Source organism: Silurus meridionalis, chromosome 1 (genome assembly GCF_014805685.1).
Source record: "Silurus meridionalis isolate SWU-2019-XX chromosome 1, ASM1480568v1, whole genome shotgun sequence".
NCBI classification, from domain to species: Eukaryota; Metazoa; Chordata; class Actinopteri; order Siluriformes; family Siluridae; genus Silurus; species Silurus meridionalis.
This window is the reverse complement of record NC_060884.1, coordinates 26,946,149-26,967,799: the sequence shown is the minus strand read 5'-3', so window position 1 is coordinate 26,967,799 and position 21,651 is coordinate 26,946,149. Positions and strand designations below refer to the sequence as shown.

At 38.8% G+C, this 21,651-nt stretch overlaps 2 protein-coding genes across 6 annotated transcripts in view; both read right to left on the bottom strand.

Moving 5' to 3' along the window:
- The window catches only part of mast2 (microtubule associated serine/threonine kinase 2), a 136,220-nt gene extending 122,623 nt beyond the window's left edge, over window positions 1-13,597 (bottom strand). For 2 of the 4 annotated variants that reach the window (XM_046856234.1, XM_046856388.1), the window contains exon 1: window positions 12,677-13,597. In XM_046856234.1, coding sequence (XP_046712190.1) covers window positions 12,677-12,757 — 81 coding nt within the window. In that variant the 5' untranslated portion in view covers window positions 12,758-13,597. The remainder of the gene's footprint in view (window positions 1-12,676) is intronic. The other 2 variants (XM_046856307.1, XM_046856468.1) reach the window with 2 other exon arrangements.
- Window positions 13,598-16,856: 3,259 nt separating this feature from the next.
- tmem69 (transmembrane protein 69) lies at window positions 16,857-21,651 on the bottom strand. Of its 2 annotated transcripts, none has more exons than XM_046851142.1 (3): window positions 21,529-21,651; window positions 21,225-21,274; window positions 16,857-18,013 (listed from the first exon to the last, which is right to left on the bottom strand). In XM_046851142.1, the coding sequence occupies exons 2-3, from the start codon at window positions 21,267-21,269 to the stop codon at window positions 17,306-17,308; spliced, it is 753 nt and encodes a 250-aa protein (XP_046707098.1). In that variant the 5' UTR covers window positions 21,270-21,274; window positions 21,529-21,651; the 3' UTR covers window positions 16,857-17,305. The 2 variants fall into 2 exon arrangements, with proteins under 2 accessions (XP_046707098.1, XP_046707091.1); XM_046851135.1 differs by having other exon boundaries at window positions 21,425-21,590.

Sequence of the window (21,651 nt, the reverse complement as noted above, 5' to 3'; positions counted from 1 at the left end):
AGAAGCCGTATGGACGATCCATTCTTCTTAATAATAACATGTCATTTAACCCACCAACAATTTCCATTTGTTTTTCTGCTTAAAAGAAATTACATTTCACTTCACGACACCCTGAATTTACCTACTTTAATTACACTCCAGAAGCCATTAAAGAAGAAAAATAAAACCACCTACTGGGCATAAATGATGTAGGCAGCTTAATAACAATAACTTTGAGCATTTCCTGTGATGTGAGAGAAGGTGGAGAGCTCTACAGAGGTCTCTCTCACCAGCAGGAATTCACAGAAGTGGCACCATATCCAAGCTAAGCCCTTTCACCGAGCTAATTAAAAGCAAAGTTCAGACACAGTCATGACAGCGAAATGCCCTGTCCCACTGTCCACTGTGAATAATGGATTCATTAAACCTCACCCACATCAACCCCCCACCCCCTCCTCCGAGTGCACCTACTGAGCTGAGACGTTCCTGCTGCAAAGGTTCGACTGGGCAATTTGCAATCGAACTGCCTGCATTATAGCAGTGTTGTGAAAGTCAAAAAAGTCAAAAAGGGGTCTACAAAAAAATTATACATGAATATTCATATATATTAAAATAAGAAATCAATTTTTACATCTGATGCTGCTTTCAGGGTATGTAATATCTATAAAAAGGTGTCTCTTTTCACATTTAGAATATCGACATCATCATATACCCGAGTCTCATTACAGCATCTTAGGATGGGAAGATCAGATTTTTTTTAGTGACTTGGTTCATCAAAATGAACAAATCTTTTCTGTTTCATTTCGTTCCTTAAATTACCTTCATAGAGCGCATGTGAGACGTGTGACAAAAGGACGAACGACCAGAGAACTCATGAGATGAACTACTCAATTCTGTTCCCTGTGTCATGCACTGCATCGCGTCTATGGGAGTCACGTGATGGAAGAACGAAGATTTTGTTTTGCTTTGCTCATGCACGTTTCTAATAGAAAATAAATGAATCACTTTAAGACTCCTCGTTCCTCTGAGTCACATTAAAGACTCGTTCAAAATGAACGAATCGTTCAAGAACGCACCGTCACAAGCATCTTCTAATTTCGTTTCCTGAAAAGAGCATAAGAAGAGCAGCAGTTAAGGTCTTGCTTCACTGGAAAGTAGGGCTGGGCGATAAATCGATTTTATTGATTAACTCGAATGTGTAGTTCACATCGATATGTTTTAATAAAAATCAGTTTTCTCTTTAATGCCCGCCGACGCTCCCCTCTGGGCTCCCATAGTTTCGAACAAACTTTTTTAGGCCATGTCGCCCAGCCCTAATGGTAAGGATATCCTATGCTTTAAAAAGCAAATAATTTCCCATAAGCCAAGGAGGTCTACAGAGGTCTAAACAGATCGGTCCAATACCCGAGCTGAACAACACCGCTCCTGTTTTTAATAAGATACACTATGATTGACAGACAGGAAGAAAAGGTCTCTCGTGTGAATGCTTTTGCTCCCAATCAATCTGCATCTCTGACAAAAGCAGGTTAATCGTCCCATCTCGCTGCTCATCAACTAAGGACGAGTGAAGAATAATGGGACTGCTCTCACACTGAACCTGCCATCTGAGCCTCAACCACAATAAAACACAGATTAGCATTTAGAACCGTTTAAAAAGCGTCTGGGAAGAAAGAAAAAAAAAGGTGGTTTAATGGCTTTCCTGCTGCTACATACACAGATAAAGATCTTTGGAAAAATGAAACGTAATAAGATTTTCGCTTCGCCATTATTAAAAGGAGCTCTAAGGTAAAGTCAGGTGACTGGACTCAAACCCTGAGGTTACTAAAACCTGAAACGTTTGTGCCAGACTCCAAGTGCAGGCTGAAAATTGCTGATCATGATAAGTGAAAGCGTTTATTTCACCTGCGTCATAATGGTTTTCGAGCTGAACTGACCTTCTGAAACTGAAACTCCAACAATAACTGCAATCACTTAGGCGTACGCAGTACAATCGAGCTTACCTCTAAACACCCGGATAGAACAAGATTAGGGGAAAAACAAATACAAGAATCTGTATTTAACTGGAATCCAATGAGGATCGACAGCATTTTCTGGAATTAGAAGGAATTAATTTTAAGATAATCATAATAATGAACCAAGTACCCCAATCTAAGCAAACTAAACAATCCCCCATCACAATGCCTTTAAAACAAACCTATTAAACTGACCTCCTTCTCCTAGACTTGGAGCCTGATCATTAAAAAAATTAAAAATAAAAACTAACTGGAAGCACCTAATGGTAAAGCATGTCCTTGTATGCTGTACACAGCATGACAATTCTCCTTTGCCAGGAACTAAAAGCATGACGAAGCCCCTGCGCACAGAGCAAGCCACAGGTTCCATGGTTGGTATGACAGCAAGTGTCCAGAGATACAGAGCCCTGACCTTAACTCCACAAAACAGCTTCAAAATGAACCTGAATACAGACTACATCTCAGGCATACACCAAACATCAGAACCTTATCTCACTGATCGCAAGAAGCTTCTCCAGAAGAGTGGAAGTATATAAAAGGGAGAACAAATGTGGAAAATGATTTACAATTCCTCAAATGGCTGAATACCAGTAATTGCTGCTGCAATCATTACGACTGTCCTATGCTTATTCCAAGACTCATTTGCAGGGTGTTTATAATAAGTTTGGCATGGCTTCCAGGAACAAAGAGCTTAAAAACACATATGTATAAAGTCAATCAATATTCATGTGATCGACGGTCAAGTTGGACCATTTTTAAGCAGAAAAAGTTGCATATTTGAAATATGAGTGAAACCCCTTTTTTTGGCAGAGCTCCAATACAACATGTATAAAAGTTGGCAAGGAATAAAATCAGAAAAATGTCACGATATAAGAAGCATTTAGGAGGCGGTAATATTCTGATAATCACCTTTTCAAGATGCTTAATCTGGTTTGCCATTTAAATAAAACCAGTGATGTTTAATCCCAGGAATATACATTATAATAATGTATAATCCTCAGGAACGGTTTTCATTTGATTTAAATTCCTCTCAGCTTCATCATCTCATCTCATGGAAGGTTTTTCATGCCACTGCCACTTCTGGCTTGTTCATTAAACAAACATCTGTTTTTCTGTTAAGCTGCTTCGAGACAATGAGATTTGTTAAAGCGGAAAAAAAAAAAAAATCAATTAAATGTGATTAATCATCGAATTAGCCATCACTAAATAAACACACAGTTTGTTCCAGGAACTACTTTATAGCCTGCACTGAACGAATCATTTGTTTAGTTCCAGATGTATTCGAGTCTCTAGATGATGAGATGAGGCAAATCGCATGCTAAAGGAATGAGGTAATCGCTGGAAGCTTTCCCATTCACAAAAAAAACACAGCGAGGCAGCTGCACTGTGGAGATGCAGAACATGAAAGCTGAATAAATGTAAGGAAAAAGATTGGGGGGGCGGCGCGTGTACACACACACACACACACACACACACACACACACACACACACACACACACACACACACACACACACACACACACACACACACACACACACACACACACACGGATTGCTCAAATATCCTCATAAAGACAGGATACAAGGAGAAGCAGCCCATGATGACGTCCATCCATCACCCTGAGGACTGAATAAAATACAATACCTTATTAGTTTGGCTGGAAGTGAAGGCAGATTTATAGGAACAGAAGGAGAAATGAGAGAGTCTTGGGATGGAGAGGGAAATATGAATTGAAGAAAATGTTCAGTACAACATTTTCCTCAAATATTTTGCTAGTGTGAAACTAACCTTTGCACGTTCTATGTACGAGTATAATTAAGTACTATTAGAAAAGACTGTCCCCAACTCAGATATTTAAATCTCCCTATGCTTCAGAAGAGCCACTCAACCATATACCATTAATATTCAGTGTCACCCAGATAAGGATGGAAGCTTTTGAAGGTTTCTTCCTCATCCCATTAAAGGGAGTTTCACCTCTGTCTCATTAGAGATAAACATTTAGGAACTACACTAATCAATCACAACATTATTACCTGTGAAGTGAATATCACTGATTATCTCATCATGAGCACCTGTTAGTAGGTGGATATTATTAGGCAGCATTTTGTCCTCAAAGTTGATGTGTTAGAAGCAGGAAAAATGGGCGAGCGTAAGGATTTGAGCGAGTTTGACGAGGGCCACATTGTGACGTCTAGACGTCTGGGTCAGAGCATCTCCAATACTGCAGCTCTTATAGGATGTTCCTGGTCTGCAGTGGTCAGTGTCTATCAAAAGTGGTCCAAGGAAGGAACAGTGGTGAATCAGCGACAGGTTCGTGAGCGGTCGAGGCCGAACCGGTTGGTCCGATCCAACGAACGAGCTCCTGTTGCTCAAACTTCTGAAGAAGTTCATGCTGTTAATGCTCAAAGGATCAGAACTGTTTTGGCACCAAAAGGTGGACCAACACAATATTGGGCAGGTGGTCATAATCCTATGCTTGATCTATGTACATTATATATTTAAAATGTATATTTGTAATCTATTTATCTTTTCCTATAAAGCTGCTTTGAGACAATAGATATTAAAATCTCCATATAAATCGAAATTAATTGAACTGGATACTTGGTCTGGACAGTAAAACCCTCTGCTACAGACACAACCTGAGAAAACATTTTCAGCAAAAAAAAAAAATCTTATCAAAAGGAAAACCCTTTACATTTAAACATGCACACCATCATACCCTTTCTTCTTTCTATAAATAAATCAGCAGATGCACGTCATCGAAAAGATTTTAATAAAAAACGCATAAGCCGCTTCACACCAACACGCAGCTGACTTTCCTAATAAAGCACGCTATATTGCGTTAAGCCGGATTTAGACTTGTTGCCGAATTTACTTCCACTGGAGATTGTTTTCGACAAGTTTATTTAGTTGAGTCGGGATTATCTCATGCAGCGTGACGAGTAATAAATGCTCGAATATGCACAGTCTAAAACCTGCTCTACATAATCAACTTCAGTGAACGTCAAAACAATAAGAGGAAGAGGGGGAGAGCGAGCGAGAGTGTGAGTGTGTGAGTGTGTGTCCCCATTCCGAGAATCATCTGTCTCTAGAAACCGTGACGACGCCTGTGTTATTGTTAATTGTTCAGCTTTTATAAACTTTTACCATGCTGGGTTTGGTCAAATATAATATCCTGTTATATTCATATTAACCACAGAAGCTTTAGTAGACCAGTATAAATCAGTCGACCTTTTTTCAGTCACGTATGCGCTGTGGTCCAATAACCATGGATTAAGTATGAGGGTAGGGGTTTGGGTTCTAATCTACAGGTATTCATCATCATAACTCACAGCTGCTTTTTAATTACATCAGGCTTCATTCGAATCCCTGCTTCGAGACAGTCGGAGAATTGAAATGAGAACAGAGCTGCAAATGATTAAAAATCACATCTGCTCATCGATCATTTTTTCAGAGCTGGTGAACTTCACAACGTCTTCTGTAAACGTTAAATGAATGTCCGCAAGATAAAAAAAAGAAAAGAAAAGAAAGAAAAGAAGCCAGTATAAAGCTAGACTATTTGGAGCTTTTGCTATACAAGGACTTGAGCTGCTGCTATAAAAATAATAAAATTTTCATTTATTTACATCAATCTATAGCTTATTTTACAGCCAGAACCATTAAACGATCAGACTGTCGAGTGGAGTATGCAGTGGCATTAACTTGCTGAAAACCGCAGCACTTTTTCAGTCTTGAGCTTTTAAAAAATTGCAGTATGACAGCTTTATATCCATAAAGCGCATTAAAATGTAACGGCTAATCCTACTGAAAGGTCTAAAGCTCTCTCTCTGTGCACGCATTGGTCTGAATCAGCAAACGTTCATGTCAATATCAATTTAAACGCAGCTTTATGAGGCAGGAACGACTGAATCACTTGTTTAGTGCATAATATTTAGAGTAAAGCGGCATTTTTTTATTCATATTTTATGAAAACAGGTGAAAGATTGCACCTAGACCGCTGTGAAGGTGAGAGCAAGCAATCAAAGCAAGTCATGAGACTGGAAAAGGGTTTAAGACGTTTCGGCTTTATGCAAACCATAAGTCACGTGCACATGCTGCAACTTCAAAAAAGAAAAAAAGCAATTAGTTCCATTGTAATGTGGAAGTGTTTACTGATTTCTCAATTCCATCTAAACTCTCTATGATGCAAAGAAGCGAGGGACAGTTCTACTAAACCTTCAACGTGTAGAACAACAATTCGTGAACAAACCACAAAACACAACCCGTCGTGATACCAGATGTGTGCGTGTGTGTGTGTGTGTGTGTGTGTGTGTGTGCCAGCACTGAGCTACCTGCTCGAGCAAAAAGACCTTCGAGTGCAGGAGGAAAACAAAAGAACGACAGGATGTTTTTCAGCTGACATTCACGCAGCCGGCTGCCAAGTCTCCTAGATGGGGAAAGTTCAAATGACACGACTATTTCGACGTATCAATTTCCTTCACGAGATTTTTCCCACTCTTGACTAAAGAATAAATTTAGGGCGTGAGGGTTTATTCTACAGGGTTTTAAACACTACGCTATTTAGTGACTACGAAACCCAAAAAAGCTTACTATGATTATTTATGTCACACAGGTTGATGCATGTAGCATTCTTCACACGCTTCTGACATGCCCCTGCTACGTTCAGTTCAGTAGACCAGATGTACAGGAGGCATGTCAGCCTGGGGCCGGCCGTATTACCGAAGCATGCAGAAACCCAATGAATAAACATATAGCATTTATATACTACGTAAACATTGCATTTTAAACGAGACAGCAGTGAAGCAAAGATTGATTTCAATAACCCAATTTATTTATTTATTTTCTTGACAAAATGGCCATGCGGTGTTACACGTTTAAAATATGATGTCACTCAAACACCCAAAGTGTTGTTATTTATCAACTATAAATAAAAGTAACAAATCAGCTAAACAATCGGATGAGGTAATGTTGATAAACCAAATGAAATACTCACTAGTAGACAGTCACTTTTCATGACTTCATCTTCCGAACTACAAACTTGTAGTTTGGGGGAAAATTTCTTTTTAATTTTTTAAATTTTTTTTTTTTACACAAACTTGTATACATTCCCCTTTACGAATATTGGCACCCTTGACAAAAATGAACAACTGTGATTTTTCTTTTCTATTTTTTACCCTTTGATTTGAAAAAAATTCTAATAATAAATCAGAATAATACTCACAGCTATCACGGATGTCAGAAAAAAAATAAAATACGAAAAATATCTGCGTCAATTATTGACACGCTGATAAATACTTCTGAAGTATATTCCCATTTGTTTCACACACCTGGGTGATGAATAGGAAATTGTTTAACTTTGAGCTTTATGAGGGTATAAATGAGAGAACATTTTTTGTTAACTTTTTTTTTTTTTTTTAGGAGAACTACAAAACGGAAATATTTTCGTGGAACGGTTCCTCAATGCTAAACATTTGCTGTCGGGAACGTACGCTGCAACAAAAAAAAAAAAAAGGTAAAAGTTTTATATTCTCTTTTAAAAAATTCTTTACAAATCACAAATACTGTTTCTTGTCCAGGTTTAACGACATGCGCTGTGTCAATCAAAAAGCTTGAAATCGTTATCCCGTTATTTTTAAGTGCTCAATCTTTAACTATTTATTACAGGAAACCATTAAAAGTGTTTGGTTTTTTTATTCTTCGAGAATCTTGCACATAGCAGACACGCTTCTTTTGATCCAATAGCAAAGTAAGAACAACTCAATTTTCCTGTAAAAGAAGTATAAATCCTGCACGCAGCTGAAAAATGACTGACACGTTCAATAATTAAATGAGACATTTTGTCAGCTCTTATCAGATTAAAGCCTCGAGGCTCACCAGACTCAGAAAAGAACACGGTGAACTTCTGCATGGCGTTGGCAAGAAACCCCATGTGAACTCCTCACTTTGTGACTCATGGCTGGAGAAAGCAGTACAAGCTTGATTTCACAAGTCCACAGCTTCGATTTCATCATTTTCCTTCTTTCAGAATACACAAACAACTTCTGACAATGTGCCACAATTCTAAACATATTTAAACATGCAGTCTGAAGTACAAGTCTGATTTCAGACAGTCTTGAGTAATGTTGCCTGGGGACGAGTGCAGCAATTATGATCGAGATAAACAAACTGTGTATTCTCTCCGAGCAGCCATGATGATTTGGTCATTTGCTGAACTCGCATTGAGGACACACCGATCCCGGGTTCACAAGCAAAACTCCTTTTGAACAAGGAAATCTAACTCTTGTAGATATGATCTACTAAGAATTGCAGCACTCAAAATCTCCCAACGAAAAACTAATCCAGTCCAAATAGGACTTGAAAGTTTGGTAAAGCTAAACGCATTAATCCGAATCTCTTTATTGGCTTGGTACGCTCACACTGCGTACAAGATTTGCGAGTCCTGCAATGCTCGGTCTTACGATCTTTTCGACACGATAAAACTGCACAAACCTTGCGGGATGCCTTACTCTCGCCAACGGTCGAAAGAGTTTTTAGCTCTTGTCTCTCTTTTTATTAATTTTTAATAAACGTCGTCACCGGACACTGAATCAGAGACGTCTCAACAGCTATGATCGTGTTCTTGCCACTTGATTGGACCAGCTCCGCCCTCTACTCATGAACCACACACCCACTGGCACAAATATATATATGCTGCAAATTTATGCATTAGGGTACTGTGAATTTCTTTGTTTTGCTTTGTGCTGTAATTTTAATTATTTACAATTGAACAAATCTCCTGGGTAGGCAAGGCCATTTCTTGACTCACGATGGCGTAAGGATTTCTGTATTGTTACGTCATTACATTGCACAAAAAAAAAAAAAAAAAAAAGACAGACAGACAATTGAAAATGTTTACGGGCCGACAGCCATTGCGGCAGTTGAAACCGATACCACCAACAATCGACCAAAACCGAGTCTGTACCAGGAAATTGACTTCGCAAAACACTGCACATATGCGACACGTATAAACAGTGTCAACGCCAAAACAATACAAGTAACTCGAGCGATACGAATTATACAATAAACACAAAGCTTAGTAAGTTATACAAGGTGCAAATATTTGGGTACTTTTTAGTTCCAAAGTGCACAGGTAGAACAGAACAGACAGGTTCAGTGCTTATCTATGAAGCACAGCACTGTCTGCGAAATTAAACTATTTACCTTTGACTATCTTCTAATCCACACTCTAAACACTATAATCTCTGAATCTGTTGGTAAACATGAGATGAGGTTCGAATAATAAATTAAAATAAAGCGTTCTCAGCCAGTGACACCGAGGAGCTTCGGTCCTGAATTTACAGACCTACCAGTGAAATGTTTACTTCTCTCGCAAATATTTTACTCGCTATCAAGGAAGCAATGATGTTAATGAATAATCAAATGCTCCCTAATGAACAGGAACAGAAGCAACGTTAGAGACCTGTGAAGGCATGTATAGGTTTTGAAAGCATCTGGAGATAAAGCGAGGTGGTTAATAATGAACGTGTGATTCCTAACTACTCTGAGCGCATTCAACGGAACACACGCCTTCTTCCAGCTGTGTTTACATGCTGCAGCCAGTCTGGATTCGAAATAAACTCGAAATTTGTATTGCTGCTTTTAAAAATCTCATCCCAACATTGTTTAATCCATCAACCTGCGTTTTGAAGGGTAAATAAAGTGAGACAACCTGCTCCTGAATCACCAACTTAAAGCCAGGGTGTGGAAATTTGCATACACTCATTTACATAAATAAATAAATAAGAACTAACCACCACAAATACATGAATATTTTCCTCAAAGCGAAACACGAACTGTGATTGTGCCTGGTGCGCTATATTTACGTTTACTATAAACCAGTCGGTTATAAACACGTTTCTGCCTCTCGTAAACTCTCCCCACTGTTGTGATTATAGTTAAATCCGTTTATAGGGAATTTGTTTGAGCATGCAGGCGGCTGGGAAAAATCTCTATAGCTGTTTTGCCGCTTACTTTAAAATAATTAAATTAAAATAACCGATTCGAGTAACTCAATAGAAACATTTGAGATCGTTACCTCAGAAAAGAGTTATGACATCATAAAACGAATGGCCTATGCAAATCATGTTTCACTTGTTTTCCAATTTCAATAGATAGATAGATAGATAGATAGATAGATAGATAGATAGATAGATAGATAGATAGATAGATAGATAGATAGATAGATAGATAGATAGATAGATAGATAGATATGGCTGATTATGAGAATTCTCTTCAGAAGGCAGTTATTGAAATGGGTAAAGTCACAGGTGTGGTATTACCCCAGGAACCAAAGCTCGCCACTCAAACAAGCAAAAATGTTCTCGTTTTACCTCTAGCTTCTCTAGAAGGCCCCAAAAACACACACTTGATTGCCACTGCTCTTTTGTTCCCAGAGGAACCCAAGAGCCACAGCAGACAAGAGGGAAACGCATCTATTAAATCCATGTATGTGCCCTCGCACCTTCAACTTGAGCTCTTCAAAACCTCCACAACCACCAAACTGAGCGAGAGATATACATTCTCCAATGTGTGAAAAATAAAGGGGAAGGAAAGTCTAACCCCCGTTTTACTTTCCAGATCTAGAGAGCAGTGCGAGAACAGAGTCACATCGCATAGTGATAGTGTTACTTCTTCACATCCTGCAAGGTTCATGCCTGAGAAGTTCTGCTTGTTTATTTCACATCTATATTCTTCTTGGTTCTCTTGTTTTCACCCACCCAGTAAAACATGCCGATATGCTACTGTTAGTAGATGAATGTGTGTGCATGGTGCCCTGTGAATAACCTGCGTCCAATATAAAACCACACAAACGTCACCAACAAGGAAAGAACGGGTGGATTGATTTTAGGAATAGATCGATGAAAGGAAGAAAGGACGAAAGAAAGAAAGTAATGGATGCATGTTTAAAAAAAAAAAAAAAAAAAAAAGGATTGGTGGAGGTTAGGAAAAGATGAATAGGAAAGAAGAAAGATGGCCATTAGGGAAGAAAGTGGTGGCTCAATGGGTTGATTGAGAGACAAAAGGAAGAAAGGAAAGATAATTGGATGGATGGAAAGCAAAAAAAAAAAAAAAAAAACCGGACCCTTTCTACCTTTCAGCACTTCTCACCTAACGTCCTATAATCCTCAACCACTGCTCGACTGGTTCCACCATTTGACAGGGTACAAGGAAGACATGGCACTGATGACATTTACATTTACATTTGTGGCATTTAGCAGACGCCCTTATCCAGAGCGACGTACAAAAGTGCTTTGAGTGATGACATGATGTCCAAACATCTGAGTCTTCAAAAGACATCTAAAAAAGACCTCCATATTTCTTTGTTCCGTACATTAACACTTCAAGAACCTATTAAAAGCTTCCTAAGTAATTTCTCTTAAAGATGAATGTTATTCTGTGTCCTAATGAACCGGTACTGGAATGTATTTATCGATTGTGACTTTAAAGCACTTTGTAAGTCGTGCGGAATAAGAGAGTGTCCCAAATGCCATAAATATAAATACTAAAGTAATTTAACATATTATGGCATTTACACGTTGCAATACTGCAAGTACAGGCAGCAAGTACAGGCAGCGAGTGGCAGCGAGTGGCAGCGAGTGGCAGCGAGTGGCAGCTCCCGAGTTCCCAGTTCGCTGGATAATTAAATATATGTTGTGTGTGTGTGTGTGTGTGTGTGTGTGTGTGTGTGTGTGTGGAACACATGTGGAATTATATACATAACAAAAAAGTGAACTGAAAATGTGTCATATTGTAGGTTCTTCAAAGTAGGCATCAAGAGAATGCCAAGAGTGTGCAAAGCAGTAATCTAAGCAAAAGGCTGGCTACTTTAAAGAACCTACAATATGACATATTTTTAGTTGTTTCACACTTTTTTGTTATGTATATAATTCCATATATAATTCCACATGTGTTAATTCATAGTTTTGATGCCTTCAGTGTGAATCTATAATTTTCATAGTCATAAGAATTAAGAAAACTCTTTGAATGAGAAGGTGTGTCCAAACTTTTGGTCTGTACTGTATATTATTATATATATATATATATATATATATATATATATATATATATATATATATATATATATATATATATATATATAAATAAATACAGGGTATTCCAAAAGTCTCCATAAATAAAAATTAATGGCCTTGAAAAACTTGCATAAATCCTGGATTAATTAAATGTAATATGGCATTGCGGTACACTGTGTTTCAGTGAGTAATGGGTCCAGAGTTCCCAGTTCAATAGATAATTCAATATATTTTCTCCTAAAACTATTAAAAATACTGAAGACGTTTTAATACATAGCATAGTGCATATTTATAATACATCATATCCCAAAAGTCTCCAATGGTCACTTTTAATATACAACTGACCTTTTTCTTACATATTTCTTCAGAAAGCTCTGAAGAACACCTTGTATAAACACAAATCCTGGATTAATCATCGCTCCAGTTTTGCTGGACAACAATCAACAATCTCCCGTATAAGAACAACACGGATCATGCAGATCTAGTGCTCTTGGTTCAGTGCAGTGCATTACTCAAGCATGCATGTGTATTGAGAGGCATTGAGAAGCTGATCGTGGAGAACATCTCCACCACAGCCATGCTCATATCAGATATTTCACATGAACTCACTCACCCCATCTTTTCCTTCAGAGGTACTGGGCTGTTGCTCATTGCTGCACAGTTTCCTCTTGGTCTTGGTCTCGGTCTTCTTCATTTTGGTGCAAAACAGAGAAGATGATCCAATCAGATGATCATCATCATCCTCCTCATCCTCATCGTGGTCCCTGACTGGCTTCAAGTTCTTCAAGTCCCAAAGGAATGTTCACAGCCATTTGGAGGGAGAGTTTTAGAAGTAAAAAGAAAGTGGTAAAGGAAAGGTGGATAATCTGGAGGTCATGCCCAGGAGCTCTCTCTCCCTGTGTGTGTCCTCCTGACTGCAGGTCCACAAATATACATCTGTGAATGGAAGCTAGCATTAACCTACCTAGCTTAGGAGTTAATTTAGAAGCGACAAGAAACTAGCTCTAAAACCGTTCACACAAATAATAGAAGAAGTCCATATAAAAAGGTTTCCGTGAGAAGAAATAATTAAAAACGAGAATACTTTTTATAAATACACACACAGGTGGCCGTCGCCGTGGTTGGTACTCTGCTAGCTGGCTAATAAAGACGCCGAGATGTTCAATGTTCCCGCTTCTCTGTGGTGAAGAAGAAGAAGAAGAAGAAGAAGAAGGAGCTAGCCTTCAGGCTAATTCCCAACTCCTCTGCACTCTATCCATAGTAAGACTGTGAGAGGGGTTTTTTCCCACTCGTTTTCTCTAAAAATTTCATCCTTGCTGCATGTCTCCGGTTTGGTTTCCCCGCGTCTCCACACCAGCAGCTGATAACTCGGTTAGCCAGACGAGCTTAAAAAAACAAAACAAAAAAAACCGGCTGCTCGGCGTTTCACATCAAGAGCACTGTTCTCAGATCAGCAGAGTTCCTGTCTTATACACACACACACACACGGCGTGTCCAAGCCCTCATGCTGCGCACATCCGGAATAAACACAGCGGGGATGACGGCAGGTTTTAATCCCGCAGGGATCACGAGTTTCCTCCGCACCTGCTTGGTGGCTCCTGAACCGCTGATCTGGGATCAGTCCAGCCCGCGTTCGAGCTCGCCTGGTGATGTACTAATAAACGTCTCAGATCTGATCTGGGATCAGTCCATCCGCGTTCAAACTCGCCTGGTGATGACTAATAAACGTCTCAGATCTGATCTGGGATCAGTCCATCCGCGTTCAAACTCGCCTGGTGATGACTAATAAACGTCTCAGATCTGATCTGGGATCAGTCCATCCGCGTTCAAACTCGCCTGGTGATGACTAATAAACGTCTCAGATCTGATCTGGGATCAGTCCATCCGCGTTCAAACTCGCCTGATGATGTACTAATAAACGTCTCAGATCTGATCTGGGATCAGTCCATCCGCGTTCAAACTCGCCTGGTGATGTACTAATAAACGCTATAGCTCTGATCTGGGATCAGTCTGCCTGAGCATGAGTTTGCCTGGTGATAAACTAATAAACATTGCAGCTGATCTGAGATCAGTCTACCTGAGCCTAAACTCGCCTAATGAATTACAGCTCTGCTTTAAGATCAGTCTGCGAGAGTATAAACTCGCCTGATCTGGGTTCAGTCTTGCCTGAGTAGGCGTTTGCCTGGTGATGCATTAATGAACACTACTGCTCTGATCTGGGAACAGTCTGCGTGCGTTAGGAAGCCCCTAATTATGGCTACAGCTCTGATCTGGGATCAGTGCGTGAGCACGTAGAAATGCTTAGACATTATCATGTGCATGTTCCTCTGCTGCCATCTACAGTGCACTTATAGAATGTCTGTTTATATCCTGATGGTTTATTTATTTATTTATTTTTTAATTATCTGTGACTTCATTTTATTCACAGAAAACAAATCTTCTTCTTCTTCTTCTTCTTCTTTCGGCTGCTGCCATTAGGGGTCGCCACAGCGGATCATCTGTCTCCATACCACCCTGTCCTCTACATCTGCCTCTTTCACACCAACTACCTGCATGTCTTCCCTCACCACATCCATGAACCTTCTCCTTGGCCTTCCTCTTTTCCTCCTTCCTGGTGGCTCCATCCTCAGCATTCTTTTACCAATATAATTCATGTCCCTCCTCTGCACATGTCCAAACCATCTCAATCTCGCCTCCCTCACCTTGTCACCAAAACATCCTACATGTGCTGTCCCTCTAATAAACTCATTTCTAATCTTGTCCATCCTCGTCACTCCCAACGAAAACCTCAACATCTTCAGCTCTGCTACCTGCAGCTCCACCTCCTGTCTTTTACTCAATGCCACTGTCTCTAATCCATACAACATCTCAGGTCTCACCACAGTCCTATAAACTTTCCCTTTCATTCTTGCAGATACTCTTCTATCACAAATCACTCCTGTCACTCTTCTCCACCCACTCCACCCTGCCTGCACTCTTTTCTTTACTTCTCTAACACACTCTTCATTACTTTGCACTGTTGACCCCAGGTACCTGAACTCCTCCACCTTCTCCACCTTTTCTCCCTGCAACCGCATCACTCCACTGCCCTCCCTCTCATTCACACACATGTACTCTGTCTTACTCCTACTGACTTTCATTCCCCTTCTCTCCAGCGCATACCTCCACCTCTCCAGGCTCTTCTCAACTGCTCCCTACTCTCACCACAAATCACAATATCATCTGCAAACATCATAGTCCAGGGAGACTCCTGTCTGACCTCGTCCGTCAACCTGTCCATCACCACTGCAAACAGGAAAGGGCTCAGGGCCGATCCTTGATGCAGTCCAACCTTGACCCTGAACCAGTCTGTCGTGCCTACTGCACACTTCACTGCCGTCTCACTGTCCTCATACATGTCCTGCACCACCCTCACATACTTCTCTGACACACCTGACTTTCTTAATACAATACCACAACTCCTCTCTTGGCACTCTGTCGTACGCTTTCTCTAAATCCACAAATACACAATACATAGTATTAAAATAAATTGTATTTTTTAATACAGTGTATCCCAACAGTGTCTAATCATCACTTTTTAATTAAATGTCTTCATAGTTTAGATTATAGATTTTTCTTATATATTACTTAAGATGGCCTTGAAGAATACCTTCACCGAATAAAGAACGTACTGAAATCACTGTCATGATTGGAGCAGGGAACTGTCACATGTTTGCAATGGACTTGAACAGCAAACCTAGCATGAATATCACACAACACTGTTGCCAAAATACAAGCAAAAACCCTGTGTGTGTGTGTGTGTGTGTATGTTTACAAAAATTAAGAGAAATCCTCATATAGCAGATGTTTAAAACTTTAAACTAACATTTTGCTTAAAATTGTCTTTTGGACAATTATTGTATTATTGTGCCACATTTGGTCAGTAATTAAGAAGTGAAACACTTGTGCGGTTACTGTGTTTATCTCGAAGTGAACTATTTGCCTTTAACAACACGTGTGCTTTATTCTACTGTTACCACCTGAAGTTAATAAATCAAAGATTTACCAAGAAACCTGCAAATATCTCACTGTGAAACATAAAATATAGGTGGTCTTGGACAGTGACTTAACTATGCACAAGAAGATAGGAAAATACCAGCAGCTTCTCTGCATTGATGAGTAAAAAAAAGCTGGAAAGCAGTACAATAATGAGTCTGCAAATAACATTGAAGCATGGTAGAGGTTTCTGAAAGTTTGGGACTGCATTTCTGCAAATGGAGTTGGAAGGATTAATGGTGTGGTCCAATGCTGAGAAAGACAGACAGATGCCTTTCTGATGGCGCCACATGTATACTGCAGCAGGATAACGACCTTGAATGTCATGATGAACCATTTTCAACATAGATACCAGGAAGGCCTGCAAGTGATCGTGATAGTTTTGGCCCAAAGAGCCCTGATCTCAACATAATCAAGTCTGTCTGGGATAACATGAAAAAACAGTGAAGAAAGTGCACATGTACCTAGGAGAATTGTTCATTTAGTTTCCATTTTGTTCATTGATAAAAATAAACTTTAAAAACATTATTTACAACACAAGAGTGAATACCTAAAAATGAATACCTGTGTGAATTTATATATATATTTGAAAACCATTATATATGTTTTAGACACAAGGAAAAAGAACATCGAAAAAGAACTCGTTCTTACTCCTCCTTTCATTCCCCTTCTCTCCAGCACATACCTCCACCTCTCCAGGCTCTTCTCAACCTGCTGTACATATACTGTATACTAATAATAAAATACCTAATATACAATTAGAAGGAAAATCATTGGAGGCCTTTATTCCCTGATTATTATTTATTTTACTAAACACACATTCCACAATATATTTTAATTACAAACACAGGGGGAAATATTTTGAATATATGCTTACAACCAGATTCATGAAATATTCCTTGTTTTTAATTACACTGGCAAACTATAGATGAGTTTTTTACTGCATTTATGCATGAATGTTCAATTGCCATTGGTTGTAAATAATAGTATATCTAAATGATTGACGACGTTCGATCTGAACTCACATCTGGGGTGCGGAAATGTCAATAATAACAGCATCAGTAATTAAAGTCAGTCTTGAGCTTTACCTCTTCACTCCGCAATCATTGTGTCATTTGTATTTGCCTCGTAATTCCCAGTGTGTGTCATATGTATTATGAGCTAAAAGTGAATTGACATTATATAAAGACACACATATGATTAAGAATCACTCCTGGGTCAGATAGCTCTTCTCTGGATAGAATGCTTTAAGAACTATAGTGGCCACTAATGAGAAGAACGCTACTGTAGTGAGGATTGTCCTCAGTGCTTTGAACCAGGTGGGGTATGTGGGTAAAAGTGCCAGGTCGTAATGCAGCGATATTCCAAGCCCCATGATGACCAGCATGCCTGATTGGATGATATTGTGGCTAACCAGTAGAGCTGCCCATGCTATTAAAGCGGGGACCACACTGTTGGCTAGGTTTAGCCAGTCAGGTTTTGCTGGGCTGCCCTCAGGTAAAGCGAAGCCCCATCGAGCGCCGCCGAGAAAAGAAACGATCGAGGCTCCGTACACAACTTGAGCGAAAGCTAATTCAGGAATGTACGTCTCTGTGATGGCCATGAGCAACGGAGCGGATACAAACGGTACGAGACCGGAAAATCCCAGATACAGTGCAGGTTTGGGAGCGCTCTTTAGAACCTTCATATCATAGCGAAGCAAGTCGAGTTCTCGAGGAGGAGGTTCATCCGGCTGCCGTTTCTTCAGTCTCTGTGATGATGAGTGAATCGAATCGGCTCGGAGGAGAAAACCGGAGACGTGTTGAGGAGGAAGAAGGCAACTCCACTCCTTTGTGAAAAACAGAGAGCAGTGGGACTGGTGGTTGGAGAAGAGAAATCTTTTGGATACAGGCTGAAGTCTGCTCCACTTTCCACACTGTTTAGAAGACAGACAAACATCAACAAGAGTTATTTCTAAAATTCGGCAAACAGGAAAAAAAAGATTTATTATTAATTTCTAGGTATACCTTGGTTCTAGGTTCTACTTGGACTTGATTAGGGGACACGGTCATAGGGTTTTAACTTGAACTATACAATATAATGTAAGAATGTAAGCTGACAGTTTCTTTGTGATGTCCTGCATGATTTTTTCCAAACTTCCTACCCAATATTTATTTATTTCTTAACATCATACTGGTTTTATAGATAAGTTTTACTGTATGAAATGTCCAAGCTAGCTCCTGTTATCACTGTGTACATTATAACAGCTACAACATTACTAGACTTTAGTCATTTCCTCATCACTCTAAAAGTTCATTTTTAAACTAACTGTTATAAGGCAGACACTAAAGACTAAAGACAAGAGGTCCTGTTTACCAAGAATCTGATTAGTATTATTCGGTGAAATCCTACTCTGCATCATAATACAAAAACATTAGCTTGTGTTACATTTTCTATAATCTATTGGCAGCTCATTCCTTTGCAAGGTACTACACATGTGCATTGACCAATACAATAACAATAAATGTTAGTGATGTCTTGATGAATTGCTTCCCCTGAAACTGTCTACATAGACAATTTTCTTCTTACGAGCCTATACACACCCACACCTCCAGCTTAGATGTTGGAGAGGTTTTTCTGGAAGAATGTAATGTTTATTTGGGTTGAATGACAATGCAACAATGACGTTGTCTACAGTTGTCACATATGACTAGTAGAGGGCCAGATGATAGATTTATACCTTTGTTATGGTTCTTTTTTCTCACTTTCTAACCCTTTTCATTTGTGTGTTCCTGTCCTGCATGAAATTTAGTTTTGTGCCACACTGCCAAGTCTGTATATTTAAAGAGGTAATTAATGTGGGATTAGAACGAGCAGTAACGGACATAAAATATCTTGTTCATGAGGGGTGATTTGGCGAAAGTAATAATTGTGCTATAGATTCGGAGAGGTGGCCATGACAGAGGGTCATGAAGCAGCCATATGTGAGCATGCTACTTTTTAGAGAAAAAAACAGACAAACAAATAAATTAACAATTATTGAAAAAGAAAGACCCTGGACATTCTACGTAAATCATGGAGGATAAAAAAATATTTTGGGAAGTAAAAAAAATTTAAAGATGGACATTACTAGGGTTGGGCAGTATACTGATAGATATGATTAACTACCATATTTTTCGGACTATAAGCCGCTACTTTTTTCCCACGCTTTGAACCCTGCGGCTTAAACAACTAATTTATGGATTTTTCCTGGATTTTTCCTGGGTTTTTCCCGGTTTCACAAGCTTTAAAGCCAAAAAACTGACACCTATAACATTAGACCAATGAAATTGCGGAACGAGTTCAGGTGAACCAATGAAACTCTTTATATTAAATCAGATGTGCTACCACTGAATCAGATCGCACCACATCATAAATATGGATGAGGTTCCTCTGACGTTTGACCTGTCTCTCACCCACTAACTCCAGTTGCAACAGAAATCATATAAGCACAGACAGGTTTCCAAAACTCATGCTTTTTTGTTATTCTTGGCAACAGCATTACGTGTTAGTCAAAGAAACTTAGAAATGAGCATCAAAAAATAATAAGGACATATTCCTCGGTCTTGCACACATGCAGTAATAGCGGAAAAATGCGGCGGAGGCTATTCCCAAAATGCCGCTATGCTCTTAAAGGAGCCACAACATATTTCACCCATTACACCGTGTAACAGACACTGTCTTTCATTAAAGCCTGTGTAAAGTTCATTAGTTTCAGTGTAGACAGGTGCGGCTTATTTATGTTCAAAATAAAAATCTTTGTAAAATTCAGTGTATATATATATATATATATATATATATATATATATATATATAGGTGCACTTAATAGTCCGGAAATTACGGTAGTTACAACCCATTAGTAGTAACCAGTAGAGATTTTGAATAATCATCTCATCATGGTTGCACTCACATTGCACATGAAGACAGTGTATATAATATCAGTATATATAGCTGGTTATATAAATCCCTGTGACGGAGGAGATTGTGAGGATAAAAGCTGCATCATTTGTGGTGTGGAACTGGTTTGACTATAGATAATATACATGTGACAAAAATGTGATGCAAAATGCAAATCCACTGTTTTGACAAGCGGTGTGAAAATGTCAAACCTGTTTACTCATCTGTAATCGACGCATCGAAACAAATACCAAGTCTTTCACTAAAGCAATTCCATATAAAAAGATATCCTGAAGATGATCCACAAAACCAACACTATTACAAAGGCACATGTGGAAAGACATGGCACCAATCCAAACATGAAATGGAGGGTTTTAAAGAACTCGCTAAAATGCCGGATCCGAGATACGCCATTACAAGCCGCAAAGAGAAGTTGAACAATACGCTTCATAACAACCTGGACTTTGTGCAAAACAAAGCTGGTGGACTTTCAGACACTTTACATCAGTAACTCAGTTACTATAACATAAGAACATTAAGCTATTAATAATATCACGCTAAGCAGAATAGGCATTAGTTATTTATTTATGTATCTATTTAAAAGTATTGCTGCAATTCACTGTTTACATAAAAATAATACATTATACAAAGTTGGGATTGGCCTAACTTCATTGTTTGTGTTTTCTCGTTATATTTTCTGCGTCGAGTTCTTAGACCTAAGAAAATGTTCCTTCAGTGTAAAATCCGCTTTTAAATGAATAAATAACGATTTTTCTACAAACAAATTAGCATATCGTGATATATATCGTTATCGTGAAAGAAAACTGGCTGTATCGCGATAGAAGATCCCGGTCATATCGCCCACCTCTAGGCATCCTTACACAAATTGCTGAAGTGTGTACATTCGAAAATCTGTGTTTTTAATATCTTACAATGTAAATGTCTGGCTTTATTTCTGCTTAATAACGTCTTCTTTAACACTACAACCCTGGATACTGAACTAAGTTTCTTTAACTTGGTATTTTATAGGATTTTACTATTACTATTAATAATAATTGGCCATAACACTGACATGGTAGTGGCAAAACTGTTTGGACATTGGTAATTATTATTCCTCTAACCAAGTAGAAATAGTTTGGGTTTAATTGTAATAAACCTATGAATATTTATCAGAAATAAATAAATCATTTGGGTTTTAAATGTTACTCACCCAGAGACTGGTACCCAGCCTGCGTCCTATATGAGCTAAGGACATTTTGGCTGCAAAATATAAAATATAACAAGATTAATGACTTTGGTGCAGATAATAATTCGTTATTATATTTATAAGAGCTATTCAAGGTCGTAGTTGCAAAGACACACACAAGAGCTAAGCACATTAGCATTAGCATGCTGGAGAAACTAGCTTACCTCCGGTTTATAGTGAATCTTGGTAAACATATATGTATAAAAACATTTTTATAAACTTACTATTTCTTTATAAAAATGTCATAACATTTTTGCTTAGTATTTACCCCGTAATTTAGCAGCCCATGTGGAGAAAGCAACATGAAATCAACATGGCGAATCTTTCTATATAATAAAAGTCCCTCTATAGCATTTGCAAAATCAACACCAAGCTCACAAGAAACACCAAA

Coding starts and splice junctions, on each gene's coding strand:
- tmem69 (XM_046851142.1), bottom strand. CDS start 21,269: ATGTCCTTAGCTCATATAGGACGCAGGCTGGGTACCAGTCTCTGG. Junction 18,014..21,224: donor GGCTGGGTACCAGTCTCTGG/GTGAGTAACATT, acceptor TCTTCTAAACAG/TGTGGAAAGTGGAGCAGACT.